The following is a 15,698-nucleotide window of genomic DNA, read 5'->3' as shown; positions in this document are numbered from 1 at the left end:
CACAATTGTTTTCTGTTCTCCTGTTAATGAACATTTGGGGTGTTTCCAGGTTGTGGCTCTTATGCATAAAGGCACCATAAACATTCTTGCATGGGTCTTTTTTGTGGCCCCATGGTCTATTTTTCTTGGGTCAATATGTAGAAAGTGTCACAGGATAGGTAAGTGTATGTTTAACTTTATAAGAAACTGCCATACAGTTTTCCAAAGTATGCCATTTGACACTCCCACCAATGTATGAATTTCACTAGGGAGCACACTCATTTAAGTCAGGAATCTTAAAGATAGATTTTACAGCAGAAGAACAATAGACTGGATTGAAGCAGGAGGAACTGAAGATAAAGAGTCTAATATAGGAGTTCAAGCATGAGCTACTAAAAGTCATACTCAAGTTGTTGCAAAGGATAAAGGAATGGAATATTTTAGGAGATACTGTAAAAGAAATCAGATTCTATAAAAACAGAAGAACCAGAGTCAACTCTGAGATCTCAAAGCTCAGGGGAAGCTTGTTGTAGGGTAAAGATAAATTTGGTTTGGGGTGGGTTGAGTTTACAGTGCCAAGCCATCTCACTGGAAACATGGAAAAGGTCAGATTTGGAGGTTGATCTAGAAGTTACCAGGCTAAAGGTGATAACTGAATCCAGAATTATGAATGAGCAGTCCAGAAGACAAGATAGGCGTAGAGCAGCTAAGGCCTAAAGCTTCTGTCATAGAAAGCAGTTAGGGTATGTAAAGAAAAGGCTAATAAGTGAATGGTTACGGAGGCAGGTAGACCAGCACGATCTCTTGTGAGTAATGCATAAGGTTTAGCTCCATTTCGTGGTGGGTATTTTCCCTTCAAAGTCCTCCAAACACTGAGGTATATTTTGCACTACAGGATACCAAAGTGGCCTCAAAGTCTGAGGAACTTGCTGAAAGCCAAAAGAGCATGTGGCAGAGCTTAATTCTTTCACTTTCCCCCCATTTCCTTGTCCAAACACTATTTCTCCGGTGTCTTACAATGCAAATATCTCATCTGCCTAAAAATCAAAAACAAAAACCTGAATCTGTAGGACAAAGTTTAAGCTACTTAGCTGTTTGGACATGGCATTCTACTTACCAGAGTACTTCCAGAAAACTGTTGTATTTCAGTTGCTTATGCAGATAGGAATCTACTGTAGTCCCAGTGCCCTGCACAGCACGAGGCTCTGGGGCCCTTTGCCTGCTTCCAGGTTTCCAAGGAACCCAAACCCCTACCCCTGAAGGCTCCAACGAGCTCAGCATTTTAATCTTCGAGTGGGAGCCACACTGGTGCCACACTGCTCCTAAGCAGTAATTATTTGCCTTTCAACTAAGTCTTTCCTTCAGCACAAAGAATGCCTCAAATATAGTAGGGATCCCAGTCCCTGAGGTGAACTCTGGGAAGCACCCTAGAGCAAGTAATCTTCAGGTCAGCCCTCACTGTAACTGAAGAAGTGACTGTCATGGCAGTGAATAATGGACGTGCTTTCCCAAATCTCCATTCTAGTAAATTACCTGTATGACTAAAATTATGTCCTTCTTTTAAGGACACATTCTCATGCCTGAGCTAGATTACATGACTTGTATAAACTAGGTTACTTACTTTTGGTTTTTTCTCCCTTAAATGTATTGTAGAGTCTAAGCCTTTGAGTCCTGTTTCCCTATACAGAGCAATGTTGATTTCATTTTGAGTTTCTGATTTGGCCACTAGAGATCTCGATGACAAGTTACTTACGAGACCTGGATCCAGTACCATCCTTTCAACTCGAAATTGGCCAAATCGAGCCTTGGAGCTTAGTACATCGGCTCTGTCATACACAGTGCAGTCTACCAGGAGACGCAATCCCCCACCACGTACCCTTCGTCCCATCAGCACAAGCCATTCATGTGCTGGAACGCCAAGACCTATGGAAGAAATCCTCAGGGGATCCCAAGTGTAGGTTTCAAAAGTGGAATTTTTGGAAACTGTGGTAAAACTAATGAAGAATTTTATATAGAGAATGAATATAAATGTAAGGTTGAAATATGTGTCTAGAAACTAATCATTACATATTCTCATGATGGACTACACCCTGGTTTAAATCCAACAGAAAAAGAAATATAGTTAAATCTGAATAAAATTCAGATATTGGATCTTTCTGTTAATTTAGCTAAAGATTTTTACTTCTACAACAAAATGTTGGCTAGAATACTTCAGTGACACTTATCGAAGAAATAAGATAGATGTGTCTTATCAAACATTTTCCTTAGTGAGTACATGCTCAGTGAAATTCATTCCCAAACAAGTTAACTCACCTTTAATACTTTTCTGTACCACTGGGATCTGCTTATTCCATTGACAATGATAACATTTTAACCTCAGATAAGTACTTGTCTATATACTGGGGAAAATATCCCTTAGCACTTCTTAGGAAGTAACACTAACCATATTCTTTCCTTTTCCCATCCTTAATTCACTCTGAGCTTTGTCATGCAAAAAATACTTAGACGCCTACTTTTTTAAATAAAGTTCTTTCATTAGTTGCTGATTCACAAAACATCTTAGGATGTTTGCTTCTAAAACTATGATCAAGGGTATGAGATAATATAGCTTAACTATGTTTTGAATTCAGCTTCTTAATTAAGCACCTCACTATACTTCCCTCCCAACATGTTATTTCTTGACTTTGATTTTTCAGCTTGTTTTAATTTATCCCAATAGATTCACTAAAAGAGATGTCCATAACGCCCAAAAAGCTTTGTCAGGACACCAGAGTTCTTCTCACCTACTCACTATTTTATTCTGTTGATGTTGGTATTGATATAGTTATAGATTCACTTATTTGAGGATAAGCAGTCTTGAAGTATAATTAATCTCTCATACCTTCTGACAGTTTCTTCAAAGTGGAAACAAGTTACCTTGTTTCTTCTGGGACATGAAAGTATCATTGATTTCCAGGTACTGTCTTGAATATGCATAATGCTACAAACTGGAAGGAAAGTTTAGGAATTTTACCTGGGAATTATAATTACAGCAGTCCCCCCTGACCAACAGGGGATATGTTCCAAGACCCCCAGTGGATCCTGAAACTGCCGAGAGTACCAAACCTTATATATGCTATGTTTTTTTCTTATACATACATACCTATGATAAAGTTTAACCTCAAAATTAGGTATGGTAAGAGATTAACAATAATAATAAAGTGAAACAATTATAATAATATACTGGAATAAAATTTATGTGAATGTGGTTTCTCTCGTATCTTCCTGTACTGCACTCACCCTTCTTGTGATGTGAGATGATAAAATGCCGACGTGATGAGATGAAGCAAGGGGAGTGATGGAGGATTGTGATGCAGCACGAGGCTACTAGTGACCTGCTGACAATATGTCAGAATTAGGATCATCTACTTCTAGACCCCAGTGACCATGGGTAACTGAAATCATGGAAAGCAAAACAGTGGATAAGGAAGGACTACTGTTATTAGTGAAAAGGACAACCAAAAGGCCCAGAACTGTGGAGAATCCACCAGATGTGAAATTACAAACCCTTAATAGGTTAACACCAAAATGGTGTAACACCAGATAGGGAAAACTGTTTTTGTCCAGCTCTCTGTGAGACAAAGGGTCAACTTCTGCTGTGTGCCCAGGATAAAGTTTCAACAAAAATCATAAAGTATTATGAAAACCTCCCCCCCAAACTGATTTTCCAAAATCCTTTCACTGAGCATGCTTTACTTAGAAACACAGGAAGCTTAAAGCATTCTGTACATGACATTAAACTCATCTCCCTCATTCATTTGACTCTAATCAGTTTGCTTGTATTGTTTTAACTTTATGCTTTCTTATCTTGGTGTTTGCTGGTGGGATCTGCAGCCCAGTAGCCGCTGAATCGCTCTCTCCCTCACCAATGCCCCTGAGTCGAAACAATCTGCTGCCCCCTATCGGCACAGCTGAAGTGGAACACTTGAGCACTGCCGGGCCACAAAGGCAAACGGTAGGTCTTTCTCCTATTGCCTTTATATGTGCTCATAAAACCTCAGGGACAGTAATTCTGCAGGATCCGTGTTCTGGAATTAACTTATACTATATTTTGTCGAAAGTACAAACTGAATCCTAACTTTATAACAATGGAATTGGAGTTCCTTGGCCTGCAGTTACCATGCCTACTTGGGTTGATGTAGGACATACACAGCTCTGGCTACAAATTGTTTAATGGTTTCTGTAATTTTTGTCTTCCCTGCAGAAAACCCATGGTGACTCCAATCGAGCTCGAAGTGCAGTGGTGGATGAGCCCAACCATCAGCAGCCCCAGGAGAGGCTCCTTTTACCTGACTTTTTCTCCAGGCCCAACACAACTCAATCATTTTTGGTAGTGACATACTTCCTCTATGGTCTTGACAGTTGGGGAAAGAAAAAAACTAGTTTGGCAGACTTAAGATTTCACATAGTGCCTTAATCAACTCCAAGAATAAAAGCGGAGGCTCTTAACAATAAAAATAGTGTAGTAAGTACATTTCATTGAAATTCTAACTGGTCTCTGACATTCAAATAGAATTTAAAAAAAGGTAATAAGATAAAATGAAGAATAAGGTAAAATGACTTATACATGTCACACATTTTAAACAATTTAAATTGTTAAATATTAAATACTTCTGAGAATAAGCAAAACAATGTTAAACTCCAATACATCAAATCAGTATAACTCATTCTCTAACACTGCTCTTATGGAGTTACACCAAAAGTGGTATCAGATTATGCTGTGGACTGATGGATGGCAAGTCAGGACATTCATTTTTTTAAATTGGTGTTTTGAGATGCTCACATCACCTTACCATTTAATGTGCATTTACTGGCCCTTTTACTTTTAAGCAAGTAATAGAAAAAGCTTAGTTGGGAGGTTGGAAGTCATGCGCTGACCTTACCGGATTGTAGGCCAGCCACTCAACCCCACCTCATCTGCTTTGTGGCAAAAGGATTCGAAGAGCCTGGGGAACTGGAGCCACACTCAGTGCCTAGGAGCCAGGGGCCTCAAATCCCCTACCACTTTTCAGGATGGTGATATTTGAAGCCCACTTATTCCAACTTATAAACCTTGATTGTATCAGCCTAAAGCACTATACAATTCTCCACTGAAAGAGTGGTGAGAACAAATTAATGGGACAGTATATTAGTGTCCTAGGGCTACCATAACAAATCACCACAGACCGGGTGGCTTAAAACAGAATATTCTAAGATATTTATGTATTTATGTATTTATTTGAGAGAAAGAGAGAGACAGAGAAACAGCATGAGAGGGGAGAGGGTCAGAGGGAGAAGCAGGCTCCCCGCTGAGCCAGGAGCCGGATGTGGGACTCGATCCCAGGACTCCAGGATCATGACCTGAGCCGAAGGCAGTCGCTTAACCAACTGAGCCATGCAGGCGCCCCTAAAACAGAATATTCTATCAGTTCCAGAGCCTAGAAGTCCAAAATCAAGGTGTCAGTAGAACCATGTTCCCTCTCCAGGCTCTAGGGAAGGATGTTTTCTCATCTCTTCTTGGCTTCTGGTGGTCACCAGCAATCCTTGGTACTCCTTGATTTGCAGCCACATCACTCCCAATTTCTCTGCCTTCACACAGCCTTCTTCCCTGTGTGTATCTGTGTCCAAACTTCCCTCTTATAAAGATACCAATCACTGAATTTATGGCTGACCCTAATCTAATATGACCTCATCTTATCTCGATTACATCTGCAAAGATCCTACTTCCAAATAAAGTTACATTCATGGGTTCCAGGTAGACATGAATATTGGCGGGGGCAGGGGATGGGGGACACTATTCAACTCAACAGACCTCAAGATGCTTTATTTAGGGGGCAACTCACCAAAACAGGAGCTAAAGGGAATGTGAGCATTTCTGATTCTTCCTCAATGTGAATCCTAGAAAGCTTTAAAACCTCTATTAATCTTCTCAAAATTTGATTCAGAGCATGCAGTGTTTGATGATTATATTCTACAGCTAGATTCTCTAAAACACATTTAATTTTTGGTTGCCTTAGCAATTAAACTAAACAGATGAAGACATTTCTTCTTCTTTTTTGCTGTTTATAACAAAAGTAAGAATTTCATTCCTTAGCTATTTCTCTCCCAATTTGCTGTCACGCAAAGGGAGATGAGCTGGTAGCTCAATGTAACTAAGCGCACTAGATCCGAGTCCCTGGCTTGGCACTTCCAGACTAGCGCTCTGCTCCTTGGTGTTCTCACCTAGAAAAGGGGTCAGCAAACTACTGTTATGGGCCACTTGGCTTATCACAAAAATTGCCTGTTTCTGTACATAAAGTTTTATTACAGTAGAGCTGCCATACTCATTCATGTATGTACTGTCTATGACTGCTTTCCCACCTCAACAGCAGGGTTGAGTAGTTGCAACAGTATGTACCACAAAGCCTAAAATATTTACTGTCTGGCCCTCTAAAGAAAAGAAGTTTGGTGACCCCAATAAAAAAAGATGGGGCTTCACCAGAAAAAAATTCCTGAAATCTCTTGATAGCAGTTCTCTGACAGGGAACGGAGAGGAATGTTTTTTATTCCAGAAGCACCAGCAGGATGGCATTGACAGCTTTTTTTAATATTTGCATTTCAATATTTTAGCCACGTCTTAAAATCTTTAAATTCCTTGAGGTAATTTTGAAATGTTTCATATTGAGTCACATCTCAAGTATGCAGGTAAAGTCATGCGTATTTCAATGTTGCTGAAAAGGCTCCATTCTGTTGTTTTAAACAGTACAGTCTAAATTAGATAAAATTCCCTTGGCAGCCAATTAAAAATGCTTAGAATATTTAAATATTCTGAATAATATTCTAAATTTAGTATTTAAATATTAAACCATATGCATTTTTTATAAGTGCTAAGATTTTCTTGAAGACATATTAATAAAGTTTTAGAACTTAAAGTTAGAAAAACAACTTAAAAATTTTTTACAAGTTAACAAATGGTTTTGTGGGCCTCTGGCTTGGAATTTTTTACTGAAAATACAAGAGTGTACTCAGCCAACTTGTCCCTCAGATTGTCAGACAATGCCATTTACATGGTTGTCTGATTTCAAGGTTTTTCCTTGTAAACCTACTAACATATTATTCTTTGGGAGAAGTCACATCATAAGAAGTGTGTCATCTTTTCTCTTTTGCAGCCAGATACACAGTATCATCATTTGTGTGCTGTTGAGTATCCTCATCAGGCCCGACCTGGTAGGGGATCTGCAGTGACAGGTAGGACCATGGTTTTTATTTTACTACGATGTGGCTATGTTAAGACCCTGCCTTTGTTTTCGATGTTTATTTTCCCTTCCTCCAGATTTTATTACATTTTGTTTCCCTACATCTTTGTAATTCACCTCAAATTCCTTTTGGAAATGGGATAATAATAAAGATAGAGGAGACCTCTATTGCTCAGAGCCAAGTTCCAGATTTGTTTTCCCATATGTAAATTAACTTCTCACCACTCTGGCAAAGTAAGCTACCTTTTTTTTTTTTTTAATCTAAAAAGTTTAAGCTAAGTAAGTCATGTTTATAACATTCAAACACTGCATGGATTTTATTATGTTGGCAAAATCCATATTGCTATAGAATAAACTGCTGTGGTCAGTTAACCTGCCAGGCCAAGGTAAAAAAAATTCAAAAATGTCAAGACATGCTGAGTCTGAGTCCATCCCATTAATTTTTTATTTCTAAGTCATATTCTATAGATTGTATTTTCACAGGAGGGGAGAAAATTTAAGGGTATCTTAATTCTTCCTATAACGATAATATTCACGACCATCAGGGTCCTTCCCATGTTGTAGGTGAAATCAGAAGTATTAGGCAGTTGAAGTATTTCCTGTTAATAAGATTAATCCACAAGTTACATTAAAAAGTAATCTGCCTCAAACCATCTCTGTCATCCAAGTGAATTCTCTTGTTCATTTCCTGTTAGCATTGTTTGGTAGTCTCTGAATGCTTTCCATGGATTCTTTCTTGGATTAGTCCTCATAGAGAAGCAATGCTGAGCTAGAGTTAACTACATTCAGTCTTGTTGACAGTCGTAACATTTAGATAAGTCAAACAGACATATTAGTCCTTTTTAATCAGTAGCCTCTTCTCTAATAGTTCATTTTTTTTAAAGATTTTATTTATTTAAGAGACAGAACACAAGCTGGAGGGAGGGGCAGAGGGAGAAGTAGACTCCCCACTGAGCAGAGAGCCCAATTCGGGGCTCAATCCACGACCCTGGGATCATGATTTAGGCCGAAGGCAGATGCTTAACCGACTAAGCCACCCAGGCGCCCAGTGGCCTCTCCTCTAAAACTAGATTTCACTTCGGCTTAGGTCATGATCCCAGGGTCCTGGGATCGAGCCCCGCATCGGGCTCCCTGCTGGGCGGGAAGCCTGCTTTTCCCTCTCCCACTCACCCTGCTTGTGTTCCCTCTCTCACTGTGTCTCTCTCTGTCAAATAAATAAATAAAATCTTTAACATAAATAAATAAATAAAACTAGATTTTATATCTTAATACAGTTTTTCTGGTTTTAAGTGATTAAATAATGCAAATGTGGTTTTTATTGCCTTGATGAATATATACTTTACTACTTAGTCCCAGTCTCCAAATTTAAGTCCGACTGATAACTGGAACAAAAAAGCCCTTAGATATGAACTTGAGATTACCAAATCTAGAATGTCTACTAATGTTACTCTATGATGTCACCTTTGTCTGACAGGTCCTCACTTACATGGGTCTACAAAATCTCAAAACAGAGGTGGACCAGTCTCTAGAACCAGGCAGGCACCATAGGGCAAATGAGAAGAACCTGCTTCAGGCTGCAGGCAACACGTGAGAAAAATTCATGGTCAGTGTTCAGTCATCTTGTGACGTAAAGCTTGTATACAAGAGACAACTTAAAACCATCTTCATGAAGTGTTAATCTGATATAACTGAGAAAAAAAGAGGATCCGCCAAAGATTACATGGATACTGTTTCCCTCTCCAGTTCCTATCTTCTTTCAGCATAAGTTAACCTATTCCATTGGACTTAAAATTTGTACCCAAAGATGTAACAAATGAATAATTATCCCCAAAACTCATGTTGTCTGTTAACAATGATCAGCTCAACTATTACAGGATTCTATGAGACTATACATACACAAAAAGCAGCAAATAATTGTTTGATAACATTATCACTGGCTTTAGAATACTTCTGCTTGTATGAATTTCTGGAGAGTTGTACTCATTTTTAAGGCATGTTTAGGAGACAGAGCTGTCAAAAATCTGAGTTACTCATCAAACAGATGTCATTCCTAACTTTCTCTTTAGATGCCCAATCTTATAGGCAAAGAGATATGGAAGGGCTAAGAAACTAAAGACATAAATGTGGAGCACTGGTATAAAGTAACTTATTAGTAAGTCATAATGTATATATATTTTCAGGTAGGACAGCTCAACCTCACAAGGCCTGCTTCCTATCAAGATTATGCTTCTTTTCTTCTTAAAAGACCTTAGTGGTCATATATTCATATATATATATATATATATATTATATATATATATACTATTAAACTCATCTTACCAGATTTTCTCCTTAAACTCTAAGTAAACAAAAAATTTATAGACTCTATTAGTGATCCAGCAATACCTTAACATTTCAGAAACTCTGGTAATTAGTTTAGTATAAACATATCCTAATAGCAGAAGAATAGAACTTCAGCATTCTTCTGATTTCACTATGGACCTTTTTTGGAGGACATTCATAAAGGCAGCAGTGGTTTTAACTATGGCTTCAATTTATTTTATTTAAATTTCATTGAACTTTAATTTACTGTAAATCTTCAGAGTGGATAAACTCAAATAATTATAAATAGGGGTAATTTTTTTATTTTATCTAAGTGTACTAATGCTATCATACGAAGACAGATGCTTCAAACAACCTGCATTAAATTATACTTTAATACAATTAAGGAGTATTTTTTAACCTGTTTGTAACCAAACTAAAAATGTGTCATGTGCTTACCTCAGATAAAGTATCATACATAAAACTCAGTAACAGGAAAGTTGTTATATATTCAATGCCATATGCATAAAAGTCTATAACTCAGAGACTTTTATCAGTTGCCAAAAAATGTCCATATATTCCAATGTGTACATACCAATTTGACTAAATGTAAGTAAACATCTCTATACCATTCTCACAAATCAATACCATGAGTGCATGATAACAAACCACTGGATCAAGATGGCCTGCCTTCGAAAGTTAAGAGAATCAGAAGGAGCCCTTAAGCAGTCATTTAGCCCAACTCCCTCACCCTTTTATAGATGAGGCAACAAGTTCAAACAAGGTCTGCGACCTGCTTAAGGACAGACTTTCAACAGTTACAGGTAGGACAACTTCTCTTTATGCTACTTAAATCCGGCTACCTACTATAAAGCTGACTTGGTTTACTTTTCTCTCTTCTCTGAACACCATTCATAGTTTTTCTAGATCATCGTTAAATGATCACTGAGATCATTTAAAAGGCCCCAGAACTTAACAGTCATTTTTAACTTGTTTATTTCATCATGTGAGAGTCTTACAAAGATGTCTGAAGTAATCTCAACATCTGTTTCTCCTATATTTCAAGCAAAGAGTACAAAACCTGGCTGAATAAAACAAAAAGGAAAGAGGATCTATTCAAGATTAAAATGAAAGCAAACTGGCAAATATTTGAAAGACACATGTCCAGCAAGGGCTCTGAAAGCGTTCTAGCTAGGTAGAGTTACTGTTCTAATAAACACAACACTGAATACTCCATAGCTGTGCACACACTCCTGCGTGGCAAAACAACAACTGCTGAAGGCAGTATGGGACAGACCCACCTCCTAGATAAGAGTTCCTTGTACAGAAGATCCACAGACGCAAGCACTGCCAGGAAGTATACCACTCTCCTCCATTCCCTCAAAAATCACCAAATTCCTTCATGCAGGACCTCAAAGAATGTCAGGGGATTTCTAAGACTACTAAAATCAGGTTGAGAGATTCTGCTTGGTTTACAGAGTTGAGCTGAATAATTTAGCCTGGAAAGACAACTTTTTTCAAGGGCAGGGTTGACTTTTGTCTTCAAATCTTGACTGTATCTTGCCTACGATGGCACCAATTAACACCTGAAGTCTTTTGAAGAGAAAATTCCATTATTTCTTTTCTTTCTTGAGAGGCGTTTTTTTCCCTCCTCGTTTAGAAGGTTTGCAGTACTTTGCTTCCATTTGAGCCAGAAAATTGTCCATTTCTTTTTGCCGATCCTTTTGTCTGCTCTGTTTAAGAAGTTAAAACACAAGCTTTCAAAACACAAGGCTATCCAGAGACAAAAATACTCAGTGGCTGCCAGAGGCTGGTGGAAGGGAGAACAGGGAATGACTGCTAATGAGCAAGGGGTTTCTTTTTAAGGTGACAAAAATGTTCTGGAATTAGTGCTGTTCTACAACCTCATGAAAATGCTAAAAGCCACTAAATTATGCACTTTAAAAGGATGAAAACATAGTACATGACTTATGTCTTAAAAAAAGAAAACAAAATACCCACAACACTATACACTATAAAAAAGTATTAGCAGTAGGAATCAGAACACAAAAGAAGTAGTGACAACCTTCAAAGAAAACCTGCCAAGCTTACCTGAATGACTGCTTTCAAGTTTACTCCTTCGTCAAGGCCCAACTCCTTCCTGCTTATTTCTGCTTCTTTAGCCTCTTCCTGAGCCTAAAACAGAAACTCATGTTAGACTCCATGGCAACCTAGCATATACTAAAAATATACCCTTTCCCAAAAGCAAATCTGTGGTAAGAACCTTTCAATCTGAGGATTATATAGATTAAAAAAAACAACAACAAACCACAATTACATAAATATGTCATTCATTAAAAGACAACACTGCTGAGAGCATGCAGCAGATCCTCTGATTCCAATGAGCATTTCTGAGTTTTCCCCATTTTTACTAGCTAGGGGTAGCAAGTAGTTTAGTATTCATAAACCACATGGTGATAAGAATGAAAACAAAATGCTAGGAGAGGGAAGGTCATTTAACCAAGGATGCCTTCAAAACTGTTGCCAGGATACAGGCATCTCAAATTCCTCTCCTCTGGAAACCCACTTTTTAACTACATGTGACTGGTGGCAGCCTTGAGAGTAACCCTGGTTTAAAATTCCCAAGTAGGGCGCCCGGGTGGCTCAGTTGGTTAAGCGACTGCCTTCGGCTCAGGTCATGATCCTGGAGTCCCGGGATCGAGTCCCACATCGGGCTCCCTGCTCAGCAGGGAGTCTGCTTCTCCCTCTGACCCTCCTCCCTCTCATGCTCTCTCTCATTCTCTCTCACGCAAATAAATAAAATCTTAAAAAATAAATAAAAAATAAATAAAATTCCCAAGTAGTCAGAATAAACACTAACAAGTTCAGTTATAACCTTTCTTTACCTAATTTCAAAGCCACCTTCTTCTGCCAAATTTTCCTAGGGCACTGATTCCAAAATACCACAAGCACACCTTGGGAAAGGTTAATGACTTTGTTCTTTCTTTCAGGGCACCAACACTATATAATAGATCCCAAACCCCACTAAATTTTCTGAATAGCAATGAATACTATTAATGCTGGGAATACTAATACATTAGAATTTTGTTATTCCAATAAAAAGTGTTTCCACTGTCTACTTTCAGTCCTTGTATTCAATTTAATACTGTATACCCACTCCCCAGGTTTGCTAGAGTCGCTAAAAACTATGCCATCCACCTGCCCCCAACTCTAGGAAAGTTTCTCAAGCTAATAGCCTATTAATGGATACAGCTGTGCTCAGTTCACTGGAGAAAATGATTACCAACTTAAACTGTAAGAGTGGGCCTAAACAGATGTGCCCTATGAGCCAAAATGACTTTTTTGTTTAAAGTAGGCTCCATGCCCAATGTGGGGCTTTAACTCATAACCCTGAGATTAAGAGTCACATGCTCTACTGAGTCAGCCATGCACACCCTCAAAATGATCATCTTGATACACATTCCACTTTGCCACACACACACACACACCCCACCCCACCCAGCTTTCCCCTGTATCTTGTATCAAAACTGCAGACCTACCTCCACCTCCAATTCAGCCATAGAAAATAAGGCACCCACCTCAGGTACCCACCAGACATCTAAAATCTTACACTGCTCTCCACTGAGCGCCCACTAGGAAAGCCAGGTTGAGGCAATGGTTACTTGAGTACCAGTCTGGTCTTCCCCAAAAGACCAGAGAAACAGATGCTTGCTGTGAATCCACTCCCTCCCAGACCTTCAGCTGTCTGTCCTTAAGCTCTTTTTCCCTGCCATCATCCCTACCCTCACCAACTCCACAGTTTAATAAGATACAGAAGCCACAATTCTTGATTATTCACAAGTGTTCCTCTCCAAGTGTGTTTGGGAAGACACTTTCACCAAAATAAACTAAACCATTTGTTTAGAAATGTGTATTCTGGGTCCAATTCAAGAATCAATCTGGACAAGAACAAAAGAAAATCTGTATTAACAAGGCACAGTCCAAAAAAAGAAAGTTTTAGTCACCCTCTCCCCAACTCTTAACCAAGTGAGAACCACTGTCCACCCTATGTATCTGGGCTCCATTACTTTATTTCTTGAGGAAAGCCTTGACAAAGCTAAAGAACTGGCCCACGTAAAGAGTATTTCAGTGTTATTTTAAGATGATATTAAACAATCCACCTAGCAAAATCCTTGAGCACAACATAATAGGGAAAAAAAGTTTCTCTTAATGAGCTGGTATGCTCATTTTATTAGAAAAGAAATGAGTTAACCCTTACTCTCTTCTTGGTAATCATATTTTTATTATTGTAAATACCCTCACATTCTTTTTGGAAGCAATTAAGATACCAAAAAAAGTATTCAAAATGCAAGATATAAAAAAAGCATTCAAAATCTTACCCTCCTTTTCCTTGCATTCATCTTTTGCTTCGATTCTTTGACAAAGGCATTATAGGATGGGATCTCGCCAGCATCAATGGCTTGCTGAATAATATTCCTTATCCTGGGTTCTTCTGTGTACTGCACACACAGCACAGACTCCATGATCTGATCTATGTCACCCTTGAAATCCAAATAGGCCTGTTTAATATCCGCCAGCTCTTCTTCAGAACCTTTGTATGTCTTTTCAAAAGCTTGAATGTCTTCTAGAGATATCTGAATAAGAGACATATGCTATAACTCTGAAAATTTTAAATAAAAAGTATACTAGTAAAGATAGATGTAGGTGTTGAAATGTTTCTTCCCAAATACAATAGTTGCTTGAGTTGAAATTACTGCAAGGAGCCACACTTTCTATGCCAAAGCTTTTCCAGCGTTCTCCCAACCTTCACAACTACTAAACTACAGACCTGGAAAATTTAAGGGAAGTTTCCCAGAAGAACTCAAGACTTACAGGTGGATATGTAAAATGAAGCATTACCTTATAAAATATTAAACCACCTCTTCCCCTACAATCGCTTTACATCAACAGGAAATTAAAGACCCATTTCAGTAAAAGTATGTGTGTATGTTTAACGGTTAAACAGACTTATTCTTCTTCAAAGCTAGCTGTAGGTTATCTACCGAGGAATACTTCCACGTATGTCAATTTTAAGATGAACAAATTCCTCATTCCTACACAACACAAAATGCAATACCTTGAAGGCATTCAATAAACGTTTCTTGAATGAATAACGGGAATAATCACAAAGAAATTTCCAGAGTCCTCTACCTTTTTAAAAAGTAACCTCCAATACGTCTCCCAGTCCCGATCTTGGTTGAGCACATCAGAATCTTCGTCCACTGTTCCCTGCTCATCGTACAATGCTCTCTGTTCTTTGTCGCTCAAAACAGAATAGACTTTCCCGAGGATCTGCGGGTTAAAAGCATCCAAAAGTCACCTTTGCATCCCTCACTGAAACCGCGCTGCAAGAAATAAAGATTAGAAAACACCAGGCCAGGTTCGGCGCACTCGGCCTAGGCGGGGCCTGGCGGCCAGATGATCGAGAGAAACCCAGGCGGCCAGTGGAGCTGGGGCTCGCGTACCTGGAAGCGGCGGGTGGCGTCCTCTTTGTCGTCGTCGCCGACCCGGTCCGGGTGCACCCGCAGAGACACCTTGTGGTAGCCGCGTCGGACCTCGCCGTCCGAGGCCTCGCGCCGCACGCCCAACACTCGGTAAAGGTCGGCGGTACCGAACACTTCCTCGCACAGCTCCAGCAACCCCATAGCCAGCAGGGATAGGGAGCGAGAGGCAACCCCCGCAGAAACTGCCCGTCCCAGCGACACCGGCTAGAGCTCCAGACTGCCCCCTTTTCCCGCGCAAAAATACCCCGGGCGACTGCGTCACAAGAAGCGCCGAATAGGCGTGGCCATGACGTCGCACTTTACGGCGGCTGCAAAACGAGGGCGTGGCCAGAACTTAAGCGGAGACCCGAGCAACCGCGAGAACTTCCTTCTGTGTGGTTAGCGGGGGATCCGGTGCCACGACGCCCTCCTCCCCTTACTCAAAAAATCTGGCACTTATCTTCTCACCAGTTTCCCAGTGCATAAGTTCATTCAATATATGTCAGGTCTATATTACGTCGAGGCTATACATTGCTGTTTTGCCTTTTTTTAAAAGTAAAAAACAGCATAACATCGGCATTTGGCGATTTCACATGGTTCAACATCGTTAAATAGATTTGTTCTTTTTCAATGATCCTGACAA

General features: G+C 39.4%; 2 protein-coding genes across 12 annotated transcripts in view; one reads left to right on the top strand and one right to left on the bottom strand.

The window, feature by feature from the left end:
- FAM149B1 (family with sequence similarity 149 member B1) overlaps window positions 1-12,649 on the top strand; it is an 81,685-nt gene extending 69,036 nt beyond the window's left edge. For 2 of the 8 annotated variants that reach the window (XM_081822913.1, XM_006731160.3), the window contains 5 exons: window positions 1,709-1,933; window positions 3,853-3,973; window positions 4,223-4,348; window positions 7,146-7,224; window positions 8,707-12,649. In XM_081822913.1, the coding sequence (XP_081679039.1) occupies window positions 1,709-1,933; window positions 3,853-3,973; window positions 4,223-4,348; window positions 7,146-7,224; window positions 8,707-8,780 (625 nt within the window). In that variant the 3' untranslated portion in view covers window positions 8,781-12,649. Of the gene's footprint in view, window positions 1-1,708; window positions 1,934-3,852; window positions 3,974-4,222; window positions 4,349-7,145; window positions 7,547-8,706 lie in introns of those variants that run through there. The other 6 variants (XM_031025746.2, XM_081822916.1, XM_031025749.2 and 3 more) reach the window with 5 other exon arrangements.
- Window positions 1-15,605, bottom strand: part of DNAJC9 (DnaJ heat shock protein family (Hsp40) member C9) — an 80,418-nt gene extending 64,813 nt beyond the window's left edge. For 3 of the 4 annotated variants that reach the window (XM_081822972.1, XM_081822973.1, XM_081822971.1), the window contains exons 1-4: window positions 15,038-15,605; window positions 14,724-14,864; window positions 13,913-14,167; window positions 11,625-11,708 (exon numbers count right to left, since the gene is read on the bottom strand). In XM_081822972.1, coding sequence (XP_081679098.1) covers window positions 11,625-11,708; window positions 13,913-14,167; window positions 14,724-14,864; window positions 15,038-15,217 — 660 coding nt within the window. In that variant the 5' untranslated portion in view covers window positions 15,218-15,605. Of the gene's footprint in view, window positions 1-10,512; window positions 11,267-11,624; window positions 11,709-13,912; window positions 14,168-14,723; window positions 14,865-15,037 lie in introns of those variants that run through there. The other variant, XM_006731144.3, reaches the window with a different exon arrangement.
- Between the last annotated feature and the right edge of the window lie 93 nt (window positions 15,606-15,698).

Source organism: Leptonychotes weddellii, chromosome 6 (assembly GCF_054177405.1).
Source record: "Leptonychotes weddellii isolate Sample4059 chromosome 6, ASM5417740v2, whole genome shotgun sequence".
NCBI classification, from domain to species: Eukaryota; Metazoa; Chordata; class Mammalia; order Carnivora; family Phocidae; genus Leptonychotes; species Leptonychotes weddellii.
Note: the sequence above shows the minus strand (reverse complement) of the source record. Positions and strands in the feature narration are given on the sequence as shown.